The sequence below is a fragment of the Octopus sinensis genome, linkage group LG18 (assembly GCF_006345805.1).
Source record: "Octopus sinensis linkage group LG18, ASM634580v1, whole genome shotgun sequence".
Taxonomy (NCBI): domain Eukaryota; kingdom Metazoa; phylum Mollusca; class Cephalopoda; order Octopoda; family Octopodidae; genus Octopus; species Octopus sinensis.
The window spans coordinates 27,885,170-27,908,065 of NC_043014.1; the positions used below are offsets into that span (position 1 = coordinate 27,885,170).

The 22,896-nt window shown below is 34.3% G+C and overlaps 1 protein-coding gene and 1 long non-coding RNA gene across 2 annotated transcripts; one reads left to right on the plus strand and one right to left on the minus strand.

Annotated features, from left to right (window-relative positions):
• Positions 1-2,943: 2,943 nt before the first annotated feature.
• On the minus strand, positions 2,944-3,941 carry LOC118766945. The gene is made up of 2 exons (XR_005002851.1): positions 3,905-3,941; positions 2,944-3,835 (listed from the first exon to the last, which is right to left on the minus strand). It is a non-coding gene; the product is annotated as an uncharacterized LOC118766945 (long non-coding RNA).
• Positions 3,942-10,930: 6,989 nt separating this feature from the next.
• On the plus strand, positions 10,931-17,019 carry LOC115221638 (macrophage migration inhibitory factor-like). The gene is made up of 3 exons (XM_029791838.2): positions 10,931-11,148; positions 14,878-15,050; positions 16,855-17,019. Exons 1-3 carry the CDS (start codon positions 11,041-11,043, stop codon positions 16,916-16,918), a joined length of 345 nt encoding a protein of 114 aa, XP_029647698.1. The 5' UTR covers positions 10,931-11,040; the 3' UTR covers positions 16,919-17,019.
• Positions 17,020-22,896: the final 5,877 nt, after the last annotated feature.

Consider the following 22,896-nt stretch of genomic DNA (forward strand, 5'->3'; position numbering starts at 1 on the left):
GTTTCCTCTTTGTTGTAGTAACCTTTTCACCACCATGAAGTTGTAGTTGTTGTTGGGGTGCTTTCTGTGCCATGTAATAATATGAAAGTGGTATGTTGGAACAGTGTTTAAAGTTTTCAGATGTCATTCCAGTTGCTATTCCTGCATTGATTGTTGGCATTTTTTGTGGATGGCTGGTGCAAGCATAATTTGATTCAATTTTAATGAAATATGTAGTTTCGAAAGTAAAGTATAATGTTGATTTCTCTTTACTCTTTTTCTCTTTTACTTGTTTCAGTCATTTGACTGCGGCCAAGCTGGAGCACTGCCTTTAGTCGAGCAAATCTACCCCGGGACTTATTCTTTTTAAGCCCAGTACTTATTCCATCGGTCTCTTTTGCCAACCGCTAAGTGACAGGGACGTAAACACACCAGCATCGGTTGTCAAGCAATACTAGAGGGACAAACATATACACACACATACATATATATATATATATATATATATACATACATATATACGACAGGCTTCTTTCAGTTTCCATCTACCAAATCCACTCACAAGGCTTTGGTCGGCCCGAGGCTATAGCAGAAGACACTTGCCCAAGGTGCCACGCAGCGGGACTGAACCCGGAACCATGTTGTTGGTTAGCAAGCTACTTACCACACAGCCACTCCTGCGCCTGTTGGTTTTGGTAATAAAGGGCAATTAATTAATATAATTTCTGGTGGGCCCTCTGATGTGTATGCCACATTGTTTATTAGTGTTCTATCTGCTACTGTGTATATTTCAGATGATTGTACTTGTAGGTCTGTTGTTGTCACTGTGATGTCTTTTCTGAATTCTTGGTAATTGAAAGCTAGATCAGACACTTCTGTCCTGGCTGAGTCTTGTTTCTTTTGTTCTGACTCTTAGATGATTTCTCTTACAATTTAATATAGCATTGTTGCCATCTGTTCCATATGTTGGTGCCATGGATACATCTAGACATCCATCCAATATAATATCTCTCTCTCTCTCTAGCTGATATGGTGTTGAATGCTGGAGGAAAATGTATGGTTAAGTTGTCACGTAAGGTGTTGGTTAGGGGTTTTCTAAGTAATGACTTGTTGAACCATTTGCGTACATATGTATTCTCTTGTCTAATCTTTTTAACTGAGTTCATCTCTCTCCAATCGTGGAAGTCTGTGATCAAAGTTGTGCATTCTTGAGTGTCTGCTGTAATTTTGCATTCTGCATTTCTGTTCATTACCATTATTGGTGCTGAATAACTGTATTCATATTTCGGTAGGAACACGTGTTATGCTGTTGTGGGTTGTATTTCCCTTGTTTGGTATGTGAGATAATTTAAGTAGGTTACCAAACCCAGTGTATTTGAAGGTTTCAAGGATTGGAATGGCCACTTCGTCATTGTTTTTTGTTTCCTGCTGTAATGTTGTCACTTTTGAAATTCATGCTTCTTATTTTGTGTGAAGTTGCATTTGATAGTGATTGTTTGAACTTTATTGGTTAACAAGTAGAGTATGATGTAGTCTTCAGCTTATACTCTTCCCCATCTGAAGTGTCCTGTGTTGTGCATTCCTTTTTCTCTCCATTTGATATTTTGTGAATTTTTCTTTGGCTGTATTCATGTCACATGATTTGATCATGTTTCTAAACTTTCTGCTGAATTTAAGTATTTGGGTTTTGCTCCTTTCCATCCATTGTTTTCTCCTTTTCTGCCTCTGAATTTTGTGACTGTTGATTTAAAGCCATTGCAGTATCAGTATTATGTCCAGAGACAGCAATATTATTAGTATTGGTTTCTGGTGGTCTGAAGTAGTTATCAAGTCTGAGATAGTGCTTAACAGTGATTTCTCCTCTTGCCAGTTGGACTGGTCTGTATAGCACTTTTGATGAATTTTTTTTTGTTTGCCTCCTGAGTATCTATGTCTGTGGGCATAATTCAAGTAGTGTTCTTTTGCAATTAGATCATGTTCGTTTTGTAGAGGCTCTCATTGGTTGCTACATTGCTGTTAAGATCAAGTTTGATGTGACAAGCCTATATTAAAAAGTATGCTAAAGACAGACACATACCAAATGTTGACAAAGGACAGAAAATGATCTGTTGGTTGTGCTTGCATTCCAACTAATTTCTTGCACATTTTAACTTACAGTATTGATTTGTCATTTAGGTTTGGAGGCTAATACATATTTGTCAAATGCACACTACTACCTACCATGGTGTATTCTTTCTCTTCTTCCTCTAATTGAACTGAACCAGTCAGAATATAGGGCTAATACAAACTATCAACACTGCAACAAGTCAACTAGCCTACTTCTAAGTGTGATTTTACATTTTTTTAATTGCAGTTCTTTGAAATGTTTTCTTTTGACAAGAAAGTTTGTAGGAAGCCTTAATTGTTCTATGGAGCAAGAAATTACTGCGTAGATAGTACAAAATATTGCCCTCAGTCAATAGTGACTCTTAGTCATTATTGAGAAAGTGCAATAGTTTAGTTGATTAAGTATTGAACCAGTGTTTGATCTGTAACTAATGATGCTATTGTCAACAAATAGTAATAAGAAAGGTAAAATAATCATGTTATCTTCCAACACTATATATATTCCCCCTTCCCATTGAATTTGTCAGGCAGCAGGACACATGAAAGCAAAGTATAGACAACTTGATGATGGAAAGTACTGAACTAACAAAAAAAAATAGTTTAGGTTACTAAGAGAGAACTTTTTCTCTCCTGCCTGGATTTGCTTTTGTTACATATTTACTACAATTTTTGTTTAGTTGTCTACAAGTCGTTCTTTAACTGTAATGCTTTTTAAGGTAAGAGCAGTTGTATGAGGATGTGTACACACATGAAGGTAGTAATTCCAAATAAAAGATGTGAACCTTTACAGCCATCCAGAATATGTTAAGGTTACAGTTAAGTCTTATGAAAAAACAAAACAAAAACGTAAGTTTCAAATTCAATTTGATTTTTATTCATTTTGACAAATAAATATATTGAACAAAGAAATGGCATTGTGTGGAAACAAAGAAAGCATTGAATGTGTTTGTGCATCAACATATATGAAAGATCATTCGACATTGTGATTCATTCTATATCAGAAAAGTATGCTCAACTGAATAAGTTGGGTAAGGACAACCAGCTGAGGGGTTTAAATAGCTCATATCCTACCATCAGTATTTTGCTGTCCCGAGCCAAGGTAGTTATTTCTTTCCTCAAAAGTTCATTTATAATCATAAGGTCCTAGGTTCAATTTCACTGTATGGCACCTTGAACAAAAATCTGACTTATTTTCAACTCAATCAAGGCCTTCTGAATGAAACTGAGACAGAAACTATGTGGAAGCCTACCAGATGGACTGCACCTGTAATTCAGCCTTGTCACACTGATTCTATCAGATTACATTAAAAAAACAAATGTTTATGCAGTCCTCAACCACTTACATTGTAATACAATAAGTAGGCAGTTTCACTCACTGATGTTAAAACTGATGCAAAAACCATTAAGTAGGTAACACAAATCTGTTTAGCTGAGCTCTATGATCAGTCCTGTTAAATTGACAAATTAGTTGTCTTGCAATGCAGAGTTTAATTTTATGAGTGGAAGAAATTACCTGCAAAAGAGCAATATCTTATCCCAAAATATAATTATTCCTCATCCATTTGACACAAGAGTTAAGCATCGGTAATTTGAAAAGGATTAGCTTGTTAGCATTTATTTGTTCTGAGTCCACTTTAATGATGACAGAATCAGTTTTAAAAAGTCAGTTTTATGTACTTTGAAGCCCATAGGAAGAGATAAACTCAGCACTACAAGCTAATAAAATACATTTTACAGAAGTCAGGTGTACCTACCTTGTGATATCTATCTATAGCTCAATAACTAGACCCATAAGAAAAGTCTTTGTCACAGACACAACTTAGTGCCATGATATGAAATACTGACCCTCTGCAGATAAATTCAACTCTAGCAACAGAATGAATATCATGAACGTAGATATATTTATTGTGTACTGTCATTTTCCCTTCCCCATTAACAAAGGATGCTTATTTTCATTAGAAGAGAAAAGTAAATGTGATTTGATTCTTAGAAGGCTTCAGATTTAAGAGTAGAGGCGAAATGTTTGAGGTGCATATCTTCCTCAAGGATAACAGGGAAAATGGACTGAAACCAGGCCACTGATTCAATTTGTTAGAAGTGAACCCGTTCTATATTATTCCTTCAGAAGAAATTAATAAAAAATCTCCTATAAAGAATTTGTGGGTTTTTAACATAATTGTAAATACTGGTTTCTGTTTAATTACTCTCCATCATAGAATATCTTACGAAATTTTTGGAGTGCATTTATATTGCATGTTTGTGAAGGAAGCTACAATAATATTTATAAGAGAAAAGTGCCCCAGTATTAGTGTATGTTGGTCTCTTGCTAGATTGAGATGATTAGTTCAATTTGTATGTACACTAAATGGTAAATTTATAGAAGACATCAATCTTCATTTAGTGTAGAAACCATGTTATGAGGTTCAGCTCTGCAAATTTTGAAGTTACTCATCAATGAATGACTTCAAAATTTACTTACAGATGGGGTGTCAACTTTAACAATTTAATTCACAAAATCTGCAGTATGTCTGTTCAGACAGATATGACTTGAACCGGTTAATAATTATGAGTTTACCAGCAACTAAATGCATATACATTAAAAGACCCCCCTTCCCATACTGTAGGACTCAAATTGAACGGTGTGAAAAGAGAAAAAGAAACTCATATATGATTACTATATGCTGACTACTATTTCTACAAGTGAGAGAACTAATTTAGAGGCTAACTTGCTGGTTCAGCAATATGAATTTAATTTAATTTGTTGATCATAAAACAGATAGTTTTGCATAAGTAAACAGCATATAGAAATGATGATTTCTAACATAGGCACAATGCCATACATTTGGGAGGAGTTTGTCAAGTATTTATTTTATTAACATTACAGGATGACAGATATAGTTGATCTCAGTGAGAATTAAACTGAAAAGGTAAAGTTTTGTATGTAAATATTGCAACAAATAAAAAATTTACAAGAACAGTTCTCAATAACAGATGTTATAGTTGATTAACTTCAGCTCAGAACATGGCTGGTACTTTATCTCATTGACATTGGAAAGAATACAGGCAGAGTTGATGTTGGCAGGATTTGAACTCAGAATGTACAGATCATTAAATAGATACTGTAACAAATTAAAAGCAAACAATAATAGTTTTCTAAAATATTTGTACAAGAATCTGAGAAATGTCTGAATTTTTAAAAAAATAATAAACAAAAAATTTAAATATAATGGACGGTACATATTAGTACATAAGAGTAAATAAATAAATGAATGTGTATGCATGAAAAGATATTTTAAATGATCAAATGAAGATTAATGATGTTTGATCTAGTATATTTGTGTTTGTATACTTCATAGAACCTAGGGTAGTTATAGTGATGGTAGCACAAGCATTGTTTACATCTTTACCACCACCATCATTATCATTATTTTAATGACCATTTGATATAAGATGTTATACAGTTAACAATGATCATAAGAATTAGCAGAGAAAAAAGCCTGTGTGTATGAATTACTTACAAAAAGTTAATTTTTCGATCTGCCGTTCAAGGGGAAAAGATCCAAAAATATCAATTTTTCTGAAAGTTATGAGAGAACAAAATCGGTGGAGGACACACTTGTGTAGGAATGTCGATAGAAGTAATGAGAACTGACTGAATCTACCAAAAAAATTAGAAAATAAAATATCGACAATTCATTCTCGATATAGTTTCAAAACGATTCACCAAATTAGAGAGCTGCATTTGACTATTGACCTGAAATAATAAAGTTTTAATAGTAGCAGTTTATTTTCTAAATTTATTGTCCAATTCTAGCATCTTTCATGATCAACACTTAATTTTTTTTTACTTTACCAGAAGCATAAAAGCAAAAAAAAAAAAAAAAAACCAAAAGAAACGAAACAAAACGAAAAGAAAAGGACAAAGGAAAAGTCGCAACGATTAATGCAGAAAGTAAAGGGACAGAACTAAATTGTCGTAACATTTAAATATCAAACCTCGCGGCACGTATGCGTGATTATAAACTGTAGTTCTCTCCCTCGATTTTGTTCAGTTCACATAGCATTTGTGGTAATTTGGTACCTTGGAATAAACTATGCCTAGCTTAGTTATCAATACCTCGGGCGAAAATCCCACAAGATTTCTTGTCCAAAGCTACTGAAATGATGTCGAAGCAGATTGGCAAACCATCAAAGGTAAGTATGTTAAAGAGCGAATTATTTTATTTAAAGATTTGCGCGTGGTATTGATTGTTGAGTGGCACGAGCAGTTTTTACTTTTCTTTTTTTAGTTTATTTACCGTTTCAAAATATTAAAGTTCCCCTAACGAAGAAGGAAGTCCATCTACATCATTCCCACCTTTCTTTTTCTAGATATAGATTACTCTAAACTATATTAACCAATGTGTCCTTTTTTCTATAATGATAGGGCGTGATTTGATTGAGATTTATTTGGTATTTCAAGCAATTCTAACTTCTGCATTAGGACACCTTCGTTGTCTCGAAATATATGCTTGTTAATAAGGAGGATGAAAGAAAAAGAAAAGTAAAGTAAGAAAACCAAGTAAGTTATCGTGACATAAGGAAAAAGTCTACTGTCTCTATTTCCCAATCATTGTGTTTATCTATGACCACCCTAATAAACGTTTATTAGGGTGGTCCTAGATAAACACAATGATTGGGAAATAGAGACAGTAGACTTTTTCCTTATGTCACAATAGCTTACTTGGTTTCATTCTATTTCTTTTCTTTTTCTTTCATCGTTCTTATTAACAAGCATATATTTCGAGACAACGAAGCTGTCCTAATGCGGAAGTTAGAATTGCTTGAAATACCAAATAAATCTCCGTCAAATCGCGCCCTATCATTATAGAAAAAAGTAGGACACATTGGTTAATACAGTTTAAAGTAATCTATATCTAGAAAAAGAAAGGTGGGAATGATGTAGATGTACTTCCTTCTTCGTTAGGGGAACTTTAATATTTTGAAACGGTAAATAAACTAAGACGTTTGGATTTGATTTGAGGAGATTGGGTTGCTATTTGGAACAACATGCCACCAAGCAGTCGCTTTTTTTCTTTTTTGTTCGCAGTGACCGTTAGTTTTTTGTGATCGTTGCACCCAGTTTCGATTCCCCGTTGAAACTAAGCTCGATTCTGTACGAGCTAACAACAACCTCTACATAGCCTCCACTTTTCTAGAAATCAGAAATCTTTAATAGGGAAATGGTGCATTGCGTCTGTAGTGTACCCCTAATGAGACGGGGTTGTCTCTACAAGTATAACTTTGGTCATAAATTTACAAGATCAGGGTTGAATTTGACCTTTTTTTAAATATAAAATCGTGAAAAATTTGTAAATGTTTGCTTTTCTTATTTTTATATGTGTTCCAAATGCTTATCTGAAAGAAAAGAAAAACACTATTTTACTTAAAGCTTTTACAAAGTTTACAAATATTATTACGTTATCATAAGTGATAAAAATTCGGTAATTGTTCAGTTTAGTGATATTAAAAAATTACGGAGATGTACTCGCATAGCAAGGGATTTGATCTGAGATCGTGTGCTGGAACGAAAACAATTGCAGCGTGGAAGGTTTTTGTAAGCCATTTAGGAAACACACAAAAGCCGTTCGATCCACTTCAACATTTAAGTTTAATTTGTCAAAATATTAAACTTAAATGTTAAAGTGAATCGAACGGCTTTTGTGTGTTTCTTAAATGGCTTACAAACACCTCCCACGCTGCAATTGTTGATGTCAAAAAGTAAATAAAAAATGAAGGGGGAGATAACTAGTAAAGGAACGTGCATAAGTCAACATAAATATTGGTTATTATTTACTTTGGAATTGATCAGATAGGCACGTGGAAAACCAGCGGGACCACAATTCATTGTTCGTGAAATTGAAATCGTCAACCATGAATCAATTTTGAAATATTACCTATTTAGCCGAATAAAAAGACCAGATTCTTCCAGTGGTTGGCAGGGCGACGACTAATAATGAATTTATACACGTGCAAAAATTGTAACTCTCCATGTTAGCTTACTGCAGTGTTAGTTGTTTAACAGTAAATTGACTTACGTATGGCCCTTTACTAGTTATCTCCCCCTTAATTTTTATTTACTTTTCTGATGTCACTAAACTGCGCAAGTACCAAAAATTCTTAATGTCTTTCAAGTAGTGAACTTAATGGTGAATTAATCGAAGCAGCCACTCTCCTTTTACAATCTATGGTTGTGCTCTAATTAACAATTGATAATGGCAATCTGAATGCTAACAATTTTTTTTAATTTTATGAATTGCTGCAAAGTATACGAAATCCCAAGCCTGCTTCTCCACTCAATAGAATTTAGGACCCATTTCCCACTGGTTAAAATGAGGCTTTTATAGCTTAATGCATCTTTAGTAAATCAGTAGATTGTTTAATCTCTTTGTTGTCCTGACTGTTTTACACATACTAATTATCATTTTCTGAATATTTTACGTTTATATTTTGAATATAACATCAGGATGTTGAGCACCTAGAGCAGCCCTATAAATTGCAAGCTCCTTCTCCCAGCTTTACAAAATGAGTCCTCTTTCTCAATATCTTCTGAAACAGTTAAAAAATTATCAACTAGTAAACAAGAAATCTATGGTTTTATGTTAATGTATATCACTGTGTAAATCAGCAATAAGGCAAACTTTGAAATGTTTTACACCAAATCTTGTGACTGGTTATATTACAACACAACCCCCTCAGCTCCCCCATTCTGCCCCTAATCTGTCCAGCAGTAAAATCATCTGCTCCCTTTATTATTAAGTTTTCGTATTTTTAATTGGATTGAAGTTTTTGTCTAAATTGTTTAAAAATATCTATGCCATCCTAGGTGATTGCCTCATTTCCTGGGTGTGAAAATATTGCAGAGCATAGTCATATAACTTTTAATCAAATAGATTCTCTTCATTTAAATTCTTGCTCGTTTTTCGTTCTTTGAAATTATATCAGAGAAAGTAGAGAGAGTTCTCCTTGTCTTTTATAGGCATTCCCAAATCTTTTGGTATTTAGCTTAAAATTGTGTTGGTCAAAGCCTGTAAGAAAGATTTAGATGAGAGAATTCTAATGGAGTTGCACTCCTAGAGAAGAGTACGGTAAAGCTTTTAGCTAAAAATCTTGACAAGATGAAAGAGGATTAACAAACAAAATTAGGCAAGGTTGGACAGTATTCATGACCTCTGCAGGTTTTCGTAAACTGATGCCCAGCCCAAACATCTGCAGGAAAAAAAATGTGGGAGGAAATAGCTGAGGTATCTCGTTTGAATGCTTGGAATATGCTGGACATGTTTTCATAAGACCTAGAAGCAAGGAACAGCACTTATTTGATGGTGATGTTCATTTATAACTATCAAGGGATGTGGAGACAAGGACACAGGTGTGTGTGCGCGCGCACACATAAATATGACTTTTCTTTCAGTTTCTACTTAACAAGTCCACTCACTAAGCTTTTCTTAGACTGCAGTGTGAGTGAACCTGAAATCTTGTGATTAGGAAGTAAAATTTTTAACCATACTGTCAAGCCTGCACACAAGCACATGTGTGTGAAGCCGTCACATGATGTCATCTTATTGTGAGGCTTTTCATTTATAGTGACTTCACTTGTTCAAAAAGGAGGAAGGTTTTAATGTAACATGTATTGAATGTAGTTTTGTGCTATTGAGATATCGTTATTGTAATTCGTTTTCGAGGACTCTATTTGTAGCATGAGATGTCCTGGTGGCACTTGTGTATAGAAGGGTAAACAGGAATGAAGAGTATTATCATCTGCATTGAATTGTTTATAGTTATTAATAATAGTAAATTTGCCATTGGGAAGAATGTTGAAGGCATAATCAGTTGTTTCTGTATACAAAATTTAATGAGCTGGAAAATCTGACGTCAGTACAGAAAAAAAATTACGTGATGAATATCAATATTTATGTGTGCGCGCCCATTCTTCTTCTTCTTCTTCTTCTTCTTCTTCTTCTTCTTCTTCTTCTTCTTCTTCTTCTTATTATTATTATTATTATTATTATTATTATTATTATTATTATTATTATTATTATTATTATTATTATTCCAGTATGATAGTAATCTACTCCCTCTGAATTTTATTTGTGGAAATTTTTATTCAGAAAATACTCAATTTTCTGAAAGAGGAAATAAATTTGGTTCATGTGAATTATCCTGAATGCCACCCGGTACCCTCCGAAAGCACTGTTCACAGTAAATTCCAGTATAGCATAATCTACATCACCAGAAAGGTGTTTGTAGAAAATTTCATTAAAAAATATCAATTTTTCTGAAAGTTATGAGAAGACAAATTCAGCTGAGGTCACACTTGTGTAAGAATATCAATGAGAACTGACTGAATCGGCCCAAAAATTTAGAAAATAAAATAGCTAGTTTTATTTGTTAGCCACGTGAGATTAATTAAAAAATCGTTCAACACAAATTTTCTTTAGTTATTCGATTGTTTATATATTTAGTTCAAAAGATGTAGAGTAGAAGACTAAATTCATCGTCGATATATTTTCAAAACGATTCACCAAATTATAGAGCTGCATTTGACTATTGACCTGAATTAATAAAGTTTTAATAGTAGCAGTTTATTTTCTAAATTTCTTGCTCAATTCTAGCATCTTTCATTATCAGCACTTGATTGTAGGTGTGTGTGTGTGGGATGGAGTATCGCATGAGTATCATGACTCTCATATTGATTACGAGAAGCATAAAATTAAGAAAAAAAAAACGTAAATAAAAAACGAAAGAAAGGAAAATCGCAACAATTAATGCAGAAAGTAAAGGGACATAACTAAATTGTCGTAACATTTAAATATCAAACCTCGCGGCACGGATGCGTGATTATAAACTATAGTTCTCTCCCTCGATTTTGTTCAGTTCACATAGCATTTGTGGTAATTTGGTACCTTGGAATAAACTATGCCTATCTTAATTATCAATACTAATTTACCTCGGGCGAAAATCCCACAAGATTTCTTGTCCAAAGCTACTGAAATGATGTCGAAGCAGATTGGCAAACCATCAAAGGTAAGTATGTTAAAGAGCGAATTATTTTATTTGAAGATTTGCGCGTGGTATTGATTGTTGAGTGGCACGAGCAGTTTTTACTTTTCTTTTTTTAGTTTATTTACCGTTTCAAAATATTAAAGTTCCCCTAACGAAGAAGGAAGTCCATCTACATCATTCCCACCTTTCTTTTTCTAGATATAGATTACTCTAAACTATATTAACCAATGTGTCCTTTTTTCTATAATGATAGGGCGTGATTTGATTGAGATTTATTTGGTATTTCAAGCAATTCTAACTTCTGCATTAGGACACCTTCGTTGTCTCGAAATATATGCTTGTTAATAAGGAGGATGAAAGAAAAAGAAAAGAAATTGAACGAAACCAAGTAAGCTATTGTGACATAAGGAAAAAGTCTACTGTCTCTATTTCCCAATCATTGTGTTTATCTAGGACCACTCTAATCAACGTGTCTTGTCTTTTTAAGACGTTTGGATTTGATTTGAGGAGATTGGGTTGCTATTTGGAACAGAACATGCGACCAAGCAGTCGCTTTTCTTTTTTGTTCGCAGTAATCGTTGCACCCAGTTTCGATTCCCCGTTGAAACTAAGCTCGATTCTGTACGAGCTAACAACAACCTCTACATAGCCTCCACTTTTCTAGAAATCAGGTCCTACTATCTTTAATAGGGAAATGGTGCATTGCGTCTGTAGTGTACCCCTAATGAGACGAGGTTGTCTCTACAAGTATAACTTTGGTAATAAATTTACAAGATCAGGGTAGAATTTGACCTTTTTTTAAATATAAAAACATGAGAAATTTGTAAATGTTTGCTTTTCTTATCTTTATATATGTGTACCAAATGCTTATCTAAAAGAAAAGAAAAACACTACTCTACTTAAAGCTTTTACAAAATGTACAAATATTATTACGTTATCATAAGTGATAAAAATTCGGTAATTGTTCAGTTTAGTGATAGTAAAAAAAAAAAATGAAGGGGGAGATAACTAGTAAAGGAACGTGCATAAGTCAACGTAAATATTGGTTATTATTTACTTTGAAATTAATCAGAAAGGCACGTGGAAAACCTGCGGGACCGCAATTCATTGGGTTAAACTAAAGCGTTACACCATTCAAAGAAACAAAAAAAAAATGTGTGTAATAGGTGTAAAACAACTTCCTCTGAACGAATATGAAAAAAAAAAGACATGCCAGTTCATAAAAACATTCCTTCAGAATCAGATTCAAAAGGGCAAGGATATGGAAGGAACTTGAAAAATATGTGTCACTTGTGTTTTAAGCTCTGTCAGTCAGCAGCTGGTCTTAAAAATCATCTGAGGGCGCATCAACGGAGTGATTGTGTTGTGTGGTGTGTGTAGGTGTTGATGGGACGGCTATCACCAGTCAAGATGAAGCAATCATTAAGTATAATCTAAGGTTGTGGTTTAATTAACAATTCATAATGGCAATCTAAATGCCAACAGTATTTGCAAAGTATATGAAATCCCTAGCCTGCTTCTCCACTCAATAGAATTTAGGACCCATTTTCCACTGGTTAAAATGAGGCTTTTATAGCCTAATGTATCTTTAGTAAATCAGTAGATTGTTTAATCCCTTTGTTGTCCTGACTGTTTCACACATACTAATTATCATTTTCTGAATATTTTACGTTTTTATTTTGAATATAATATCAGGATGTTGAGCACCTAGAGCAGCCCTATAAATTGCAAGCTCCTTCTCCCAGCTTTACAATATGAGTCCTCTTTCTCAATATCTTCTGAAACAGTTAAAAAATTATCAACTAGTAAACAAGAAATCTATGGTTTTACGTTAATGTATATCACTGTGTAAATCAGCAATAAGGCAAACTTTGAAATGTTTTACACCAAATCATGTGACTGGTTATATTACAACACAACCCCCTCAGCTCCCCCATTCTGCCCCTAATCTGTCCAGCAGTAAAATCATCTGCTCCCTTTATTATTTAGTTTTCGTATTTTTAATTGGATTGAAGTTTTTGTCTAAATTGTTTAAAAATATCTATGCCATCCTAGGTGATTGCCTCATTTCCTGGGTGTGAAAATATTGCAGAGCATAGTCATATAACTTTTAATCAAATAGATTCTCTTCATTTAAATTCTTGCTCGTTTTTCGTTCTTTGAAATTATATCAGAGAAAGTAGAGAGAGTTCTCCTTGTCTTTTATAGGCATTCCCAAATCTTTTGGTATTTAGCTTAAAATTGTGTTGGTCAAAGCCTGTAAGAAAGATTTAGATGAGAGAATTCTAATGGAGTTGCACTCCTAGAGAAGAGTACGGTAAAGCTTTTAGCTAAAAATCTTGACAAGATGAAAGAGGATTAACAAACAAAATTAGGCAAGGTTGGACAGTATTCATGACTTCTGCAGGTTTTCGTAAACTGATGCCCAGCCCAAACATCTGCAGGAAAAAAAATGTGGGAGGAAATAGCTGAGGTATCTCGTTTGAATGCTTGGAATATGCTGGACATGTTTTCATAAGACCTAGAAGCAAGGAACAGCACTTATTTGATGGTGATGTTCATTTATAACTATCAAGGGATGTGGAGACAAGGACACAGGTGTGTGTGCGCGCGCACACATAAATATGACTTTTCTTTCAGTTTCTACTTAACAAGTCCACTCACTAAGCTTTTCTTAGACTGCAGTGTGAGTGAACCTGAAATCTTGTGATTAGGAAGTAAAATTTTTAACCATACTGTCAAGCCTGCACACAAGCACATGTGTGTGAAGCCGTCACATGATGTCATCTTATTGTGAGGCTTTTCATTTATAGTGACTTCACTTGTTCAAAAAGGAGGAAGGTTTTAATGTAACATGTATTGAATGTAGTTTTGTACTATTGAGATATCGTTATTGTGATTCGTTTTTGTAGCATGAGATGTCCCAGTGGCACTTGTGTATAGAAGGGTAAACAGGAATGAATAGTATTATCATCTGCATTGAATTGTTTGTGGTTATTAGTAACATTGGGAAGAATGTTGAAGGCGTAATCAGTTGTTTCTGTATACAAAATTTAATGAGCTGGAAAGACTGCCATCAGTACAGGCTTTGATAGAGCTGTGTGATAAGAAACTTTTGATGTAAAAATGAGAGGAAGAGTGTCTGCAGTATAGAATTTAAAATGGAGGGAGTTTAAAACTGTTGAGTTATGAGGCTTTTGTGTTTGATAAGTTATCTTTCAAAATCATGATGAGTGTGTGGTTTAAAAGTTGTTCTTAAGAATTATATAATTTTCTATCTTTTCTAGCAAAAGCACAAGGTCTTAAATTTGGGTGAGGTTAGTTGATACCATCAAGCCCAATATTTGATTGCTACTTTATTTTATCAATCTCAAAAGGGTGTAAAGCGAAGTTGACTTCAGTAGGGTTTGAACACGGAATGTAAAGAACCAGAATTAAATACCAAAAGACAGATTTTCTGATGCTTCATTATTTTATTTGTATTATTTTGTCCTGTAATTTGAGAAGGAATAGCAGTTGTTGTGTAATCAATAACATAGTTGTCTGGCAACCTAAGGATACATGATTCAAGAGCTGTTAGTGGGCCTATTGCTTTCTTTCTTTTTATCTGCCTCAAATTGGTGTTTATGAGGTTTCAAATCATTTATTACTATTGTTGGAGTTATTGAAGGGAAGTTGCAAACTGTAATTGCTGAACTTTTTGTTATTATTGTTATTGCACTGTTAATGCTGCTATTATTGTTGTTACAGTATTTTACCATTTGTGTCCATCCTGACCTAATAATGAGCCATGGAGGGTCGGATGACCCATGTGCTTCAGTTTATGTTGCTTCTATTGGAAAACTAGGGCCAGATGTCAACAAGGACCATTCAGCAAATATTGGAAGCTTTATCCATGAAACTTTAAAGATTCCAATGGACAGGTATGTTTTCTTTGTTATTATTTAATCCTTGATTAGCCCTAATCCACCAAATCTATGATCAAATATGTTGTTGTTGAATGAACTTTGCAGGTTGTTATTATTTAATTCTTGATTAGCCCTAATCCACCAAATCTATGATCAAATATGATGTAAACATGACCATTCAGTCTTTTTCCTTGATGTAGATATCTACTACATTAATGTTAAACAACCTTCTTCAGCGAGTCCACCTTTTAAGATGGTAAAATTTAATTTGAAGAAAATTTGGTTGTTCTTTCTAGTGAGATAACTAACTGTATATAAGCTCTCTCATTGGTATGTTTTTGTTGTTGATGTGTGAACTGTTCAGATTTTCTCTAACTGTTATACATAAGGTAAATGCTTGTCAGCAAGAAGTTGATTACTTTACTTAGAAGAAAATTCAAGTAAGGTTCAAGTTGAATGACTCTTACACTCCTACTTCATGGAGTCCAGTAAGAATGTATGATCATGTGCATAATACCAACATGGCCCTCTATTTCTGAAAGGCTTTTCAGTTTGTTGGCATATCTAGTCAATTGAAGAGCAATAAGATGAAACTGCAATTTGGATAAGCAGTCCCTGTTTCTCAAATAACATAATATATACATGTGTGTGTGTGTGTGTAGATATATATAGATAATGGGTCAGTGATTAGTGTCAGGCCCACAATCATGAGGTAGTTCGATTCCCAGATCAAGCTGTGTGTTGCGTTCTTGAGCAAGACACTTTACTTCACAATGCTCCAATTTACTCAGCTATAGAAATGAGTTACAATGTCACTGGTGCCAAGCTGTATTGGGATTTTCTTTTCCCTTGGATAACATTAGTGGTATGGAGAGGAAAGGCTGGTATACATGGATGACTGCTGGTCTTCCATAAACAACCTTGCTTGGACTTGTACCTCAGAGGGTGACTTTCTTAGTGCAATCCCATGGGCATTCATGACTGAAGGGGGTCTTTATATACAAATATGAGAAAGAGATATTTACTGTAACAATTGCACTCTCTGTTCTAATTTGCTGATTGTGTACCACATACCTGTGATTTATCTGCTAGTCTTCTCTCCTTACCATTATTCTCCAAATCATCATTTTGTCTGAACACTCTCTTAGGTCTAATATTTAGAAATATTAGAAACAAGACATTGAATTTGTGTGTAGATGCATGCAATTTGTATATGTGCATGTTTGTGTGCATGTGTACATGCATGCATCTGTGTATGTACAGATCAGTCTTTTCATTGTTTTTGACTTTAATAAATTAGTGAAATTTGTAAACACAATGCCCCGAAACTGATGGCCACATCAACTCTTGTATGAAACTCTGGAAGGGCAAAAGATAAAGTTGACTTTGACAGGATTTGAAATCTGAATGTAAAGCAAGGTAACTAAATACTGCAAGCCATTTTCTCTACCATTCCACTAACTCTACCACTCCACTACCCTTATAAACATCATCATCATTTAATGTCTGTTTTCCATGCTGGCATGGGTTGGACAGTTTGACAGGAGTTGGAGAGCTGACCAGAATCCAATTGTCTGTTTTGGCATGGTTTCTATAGCTGGATACCCTGCCTAACACCAACCACTTTACAGTGTGTTGAGTGCTTTCTATAGTTCACCAACATGGGTGCACTTAAGTAGCACTGGCACCTGCAAGACAAAGACCTCTCAGCTGGGAGGGGGAGTAGGGGTATGGCCACAAAGGACATGTGTGTATGGATGGCTGCAATTTTACTTAGCTTGATGCGTCTTAAGTAAGATGTCTTATTTTACACTTTTAGGTTTTACATACAATTCAATGACTTACTTCCTTCTAATGTTGGTTATAACGGTACAACGTTTTAAAATGTTAGCTGAAGCTTCACACCAAGTCTCAATTTATACAGAAGAAAACATTAAAGACATGGAAAAATAAACAAAGAAAATAGTAAAATAAAAAATATGAATTCTTTTTGTTTTTCTTGAATTTTATTTTTTAAGATCTACCAATAATAAATTGCCATGTCTTTCCTTTGTTCACAGAACTACATTTATCCTGAATCCCACCTTCACACTTCCATATATGCGTACTAATCAACATACAAGCCTCATTGTTTTCTTGTTTCATTGGTTCTTCTGTCGTAAGATCAATTTCTAGTTGTATTCTTACTTTCATGCATTTTCACTTTTTCTTTTCTGGTGATGCTAGGTCAGTTTCCATGTAGAGGAATCTTTTTTTTTTTTTTTTGCTTTGGTGTGTAACATATTCTCTTGATGTATTTGTTAATGTTTTTTTTTCATATGGTATAGTCACATGAGAGGATTTAATTCAATCATGCCCCCAATCTTTTAATTTTGGCATTGGTTTGTAAGTCTTGTAGTAATATACTCTAACTATTGCATCTCTCTTCTGCATGATGGTCCATAGTTCAGTGTTGCTTCTGTTGAGACATGGTGTTCTTTTTTGTATCCTTTCTAGTTGATGTCTAATGTTTATGCATGTTGGTGTTCCCTCCAGGATGCATTTTGTTTCTTTGTTGTTGCTTGAAACCACATTTCATCAGTGTAGATTATTGTTTTGTTGATGCAGCTTCCGAATGTAAAATTATATGATGCTTGGCAACACACATTCTTCCACAGTTCATGAGTCCATTCTGTATTGAACACAGTATGTAACTTTTTCTAGAATTTCTGAAACCCATTATGTGTAGTCCTTTTTTTTCCTCTTTTTTTGTATGTGACAGATTTCAAATGTGTGTTGTGCAAATTTAGCTGAGTCAATGTTATATTGCAACCATTTGTCCAATATGTTTAGTGATGTTTGTACATCCCCAGTATTGGTTGTTTGCATTTGTGAGGAAGAATTCCTTTTTCTCTCTTATTTACTCTCATTTTGGTGTTTAGTTCCAATGCGAGTTCTTGTTGCTGCACTTTATATGATGGTGCTGAGATTTAGTGTAGATTTGTAAATGCTGTCCTATGTTTCTTTGTATTTTGTTTATCTGAAGTTTTTACAAAGTGTTACATATTTTCAGGAGTTTTTTTAATAAAGTTGTATTTCTTACCTTGTACGATGTCTTGGTTTTTTTATTATGTGCTCTTTGTCACTTTCCTCTTGTAAAACATTTTTTTGCGAGTCTGCATCAAGCATGTTTTCCAGGATGACCCAATGTTTTTTGGTGTCTGTGGTGAGGTAATTAGCAAATCTGTATGGATTGAATATTTTTTGACATGATAGTTTGTAAGGTTTGTTTCCTCTTTGTTGTAGTAACCTTTTCACCACCATGAAGTTGTAGTTGTTGTTGGGGTGCTTTCTGTGCCATGTAATAATATGAAAGTGGTATGTTGGAACAGTGTTTAAAGTTTTCAGATGTCATTCCAGTTGCTATTCCTGCATTGATTGTTGGCATTTTTTGTGGATGGCTGGTGCAAGCATAATTTGATTCAATTTTAATGAAATATGTAGTTTCGAAAGTAAAGTATAATGTTGATTTCTCTTTACTCTTTTTCTCTTTTACTTGTTTCAGTCATTTGACTGCGGCCAAGCTGGAGCACTGCCTTTAGTCGAGCAAATCTACCCCGGGACTTATTCTTTTTAAGCCCAGTACTTATTCCATCGGTCTCTTTTGCCAAACCGCTAAGTGACAGGGACGTAAACACACCAGCATCGGTTGTCAAGCAATACTAGAGGGACAAACATATACACACACATACATATATATATATATATATATATACATACATATATACGACAGGCTTCTTTCAGTTTCCATCTACCAAATCCACTCACAAGGCTTTGGTCGGCCCGAGGCTATAGCAGAAGACACTTGCCCAAGGTGCCACGCAGCGGGACTGAACCCGGAACCATGTTGTTGGTTAGCAAGCTACTTACCACACAGCCACTCCTGCGCCTGTTGGTTTTGGTAATAAAGGGCAATTAATTAATATAATTTCTGGTGGGCCCTCTGATGTGTATGCCACATTGTTTATTAGTGTTCTATCTGCTACTGTGTATATTTCAGATGATTGTACTTGTAGGTCTGTTGTTGTCACTGTGATGTCTTTTCTGAATTCTTGGTAATTGAAAGCTAGATCAGACACTTCTGTCCTGGCTGAGTCTTGTTTCTTTTGTTCTGACTCTTAGATGATTTCTCTTACAATTTAATATAGCATTGTTGCCATCTGTTCCATATGTTGGTGCCATGGATACATCTAGACATCCATCCAATATAATATCTCTCTCTCTCTCTAGCTGATATGGTGTTGAATGCTGGAGGAAAATGTATGGTTAAGTTGTCACGTAAGGTGTTGGTTAGGGGTTTTCTAAGTAATGACTTGTTGAACCATTTGCGTACATATGTATTCTCTTGTCTAATCTTTTTAACTGAGTTCATCTCTCTCCAATCGTGGAAGTCTGTGATCAAAGTTGTGCATTCTTGAATGTCTGCTGTAATTTTGCATTCTGCATTTCTGTTCATTACCACTATTGGTGCTGAATAACTGTATTCATATTTCGGTAGGAACACGTGTTATGCTGTTGTGGGTTGTATTTCCCTTGTTTGGTATGTGAGATAATTTAAGTAGGTTACCAAACCCAGTGTATTTGAAGGTTTCAAGGATTGGAATGGCCACTTCGTCATTGTTTTTTGTTTCCTGCTGTAATGTTGTCACTTTTGAAATTCATGCTTCTTATTTTGTGTGAAGTTGCATTTGATAGTGATTGTTTGAACTTTATTGGTTAACAAGTAGAGTATGATGTAGTCTTCAGCTTATACTCTTCCCCATCTGAAGTGTCCTGTGTTGTGCATTCCTTTTTCTCTCCATTTGATATTTTGTGAATTTTTCTTTGGCTGTATTCATGTCACATGATTTGATCATGTTTCTAAACTTTCTGCTGAATTTAAGTATTTGGGTTTTGCTCCTTTCCATCCATTGTTTTCTCCTTTTCTGCCTCTGAATTTTGTGACTGTTGATTTAAAGCCATTGCAGTATCAGTATTATGTCCAGAGACAGCAATATTATTAGTATTGGTTTCTGGTGGTCTGAAGTAGTTATCAAGTCTGAGATAGTGCTTAACAGTGATTTCTCCTCTTGCAAGTATGCCAGTTGGACTGGTCTGTATAGCACTTTTGATGAATTTTTTTTTTTGTTTGCCTCCTGGGTATCTATGTCTGTGGGCATAATTCAAGTAGTGTTCTTTTGCAATTAGATCATGTTCGTTTTGTAGAGGCTCTCATTGGTTGCTACATTGCTGTTAAGATCAAGTTTGATGTGACAAGCCTGTATTAAAAAGTATGCTAAAGACAGACACATACCAAATGTTGACAAAGGACAGAAAATGATCTGTTGGTTGTGCTTGCATTCCAACTAATTTCTTGCACATTTTAACTTACAGTATTGATTTGTCATTTAGGTTTGGAGGTTAATAAATATTTGTCAAATGCACACTACTACTTACCATGGTGTATTCTTTCTCTTCTTCCTCTAATTGAACTGAACCAGTCAGAATATAGGGCTAATACAAACTATCAACACTGCAACAAGTCAACTAGCCTACTTCTAAGTGTGATTTTACATTTTTTTAATTGCAGTTCTTTGAAATGTTTTCTTTTGACAAGGAAGTTTGTAGGAAGCCTTAATTGTTCTATGGAGCAAGAAATTACTGCGTAGATGGTACAAAATATTGCTCTCAGTCAATAGTGACTCTTAGTCATTATTGAGAAAGTGCAATAGTTGATTAAGTATTGAACCAGTGTTTGATCTGTAACTAATGATGCTATTGTCAACAAATAGTAATAAGAAAGGTAAAATAATCATGTTATCTTCCAACACTATATATATTCCCCCTTCCCATTGAATTTGTCAGGCAGCAGGACACATGAAAGCAAAGTATAGACAACTTGATGATGGAAAGTACTGAACTAACAAAAAAAAATAGTTTAGGTTACTAAGAGAGAACTTTTTCTCTCCTGCCTGGATTTGCTTTTGTTACATATTTACTACAATTTTTGTTTAGTTGTCTACAAGTCGTTCTTTAATTGTAGTTAGGCTTTTTAAGGTAAGAACAGTTGTATGAGGATGTGTACACACATGAAGGTAGTAATTCCAAATAAAAGATGTGAACCTTTACAGCCATCCAGAATATGTTAAGGTTACAGTTAAGTCTTATGAAAAAACAAAACAAAAACATAAGTTTCAAATTCAATTTGATTTTTATTCATTTTGACAAATAAATATATTGAACAAAGAAAGCATTGAATGTGTTTGTGCATCAACATATATGAAAGATCATTCGACATTGTGATTCATTCTATATCAGAAAAGTATGCTCAACTGAATAAGTTGGGTAAGGACAACCAGCTGAAGGGTTTAAATAGCTCATATCCTACCATCAGTATTTTGCTGTCCCGAGCCAAGGTAGTTATTTCTTTCCTCAAAAGTTCATTTATAATCATAAGGTCCTAGGTTCAATTTCACTGTATGGCACCTTGGACAAAAATCTGACTTATTTTCAACTCAATCAAGGCCTTCTGAATGAAACTGAGACAGAAACTATGTGGAAGCCTACCAGATGGACTGCACCTGTAATTCAGCCTTGTCACACTGATTCTATCAGATTACATTAAAAAAACAAATGTTTATGCAGTCCTCAACCACTTACATTGTAATACAATAAGTAGGCAGTTTCATTCACTGATGTTAAAACTGATGCAAAAACCATTAAGTAGGTAACACAAATCTGTTTAGCTGAGCTCTATGATCAGTCCTGTTAAATTGACAAATTAGTTGTCTTGCAATGCAGAGTTTAATTTTATGAGTGGAAGAAATTACCTGCAAAAGAGCAATATCTTATCCCAAAATATAATTATTCCTCATCCATTTGACACAAGAGTTAAGCATCGGTAATTTGAAAAGGATTAGCTTGTTAGCATTTATTTGTTCTGAGTCCACTTTAATGATGACAGAATCAGTTTTAAAAAGTCAGTTTTATGTACTTTGAAGCCCATTGGAAGAGATAAACTCAGCACTACAAGCTAATAAAATACATTTTACAGAAGTCAGGTGTACCTTACCTTGTGATATCTATCTATAGCTCAGTAACTAGACCCATAAGAAAAGTCTTTGTCTCAGACGCAACTTAGTGCCATGATATGAAATACTGACCCTCTGCAGATAAATTCAACTCTAGCAACAGAATGAAAATCATGAACGTAGATATATTTATTGTGTACTGTCATTTTCCCTTCCCCATTAACAAAGGATGCTTATTTTCATTAGAAGAGAAAAGTAAATGTGATTTGATTCTTAGAAGGCTTCAGATTTAAGAGTAGAGGCGAAATGTTTGAGGTGCATATCTTCCTCAAGGATAACAGGAAAAATGGACTGAAACCAGGCCACTGATTCAATTTGTTAGAAGTGAACCCGTTCTATATTATTCCTTCAGAAGAAATTAATAAAAAATCTCCTATAAAGAATTTGTGGGTTTTTAACATAATTGTAAATACTGGTTTCTGTTTAATTACTCTCCATCATAGAATATCTTACGAAATTTTTGGAGTGCATTTATATTGCATGTTTGTGAAGGAAGCTACAATAATATTTATAAGAGAAAAGTGCCCCAGTATTAGTGTATGTTGGTCTCTTGCTAGATTGAGATGATTAGTTCAATTTGTATGTACACTAAATGGTAAATTTATAGAAGACATCAATCTTCATTTAGTGTAGAAACCATGTTATGAGGTTCAGCTCTGCAAATTTTGAAGTTACTCATCAATGAATGACTTCAAAATTTACTTACAGATGGGGTGTCAACTTTAACAATTTAATTCACAAAATCTGCAGTA

Excerpts from the sequence above, each read along its gene's own strand:
- LOC115221638 (XM_029791838.2), top strand. The coding sequence starts at position 11,041 with ATGCCTATCTTAATTATCAATACTAATTTACCTCGGGCGAAAATCCCA. Across the intron at positions 11,149-14,877 it reads AGATTGGCAAACCATCAAAG|TATTTTACCATTTGTGTCCA; the intron begins GTAAGTATGTTA and ends TTGTTGTTACAG. Across the intron at positions 15,051-16,854 it reads TTAAAGATTCCAATGGACAG|GTTTTACATACAATTCAATG; the intron begins GTATGTTTTCTT and ends TTACACTTTTAG.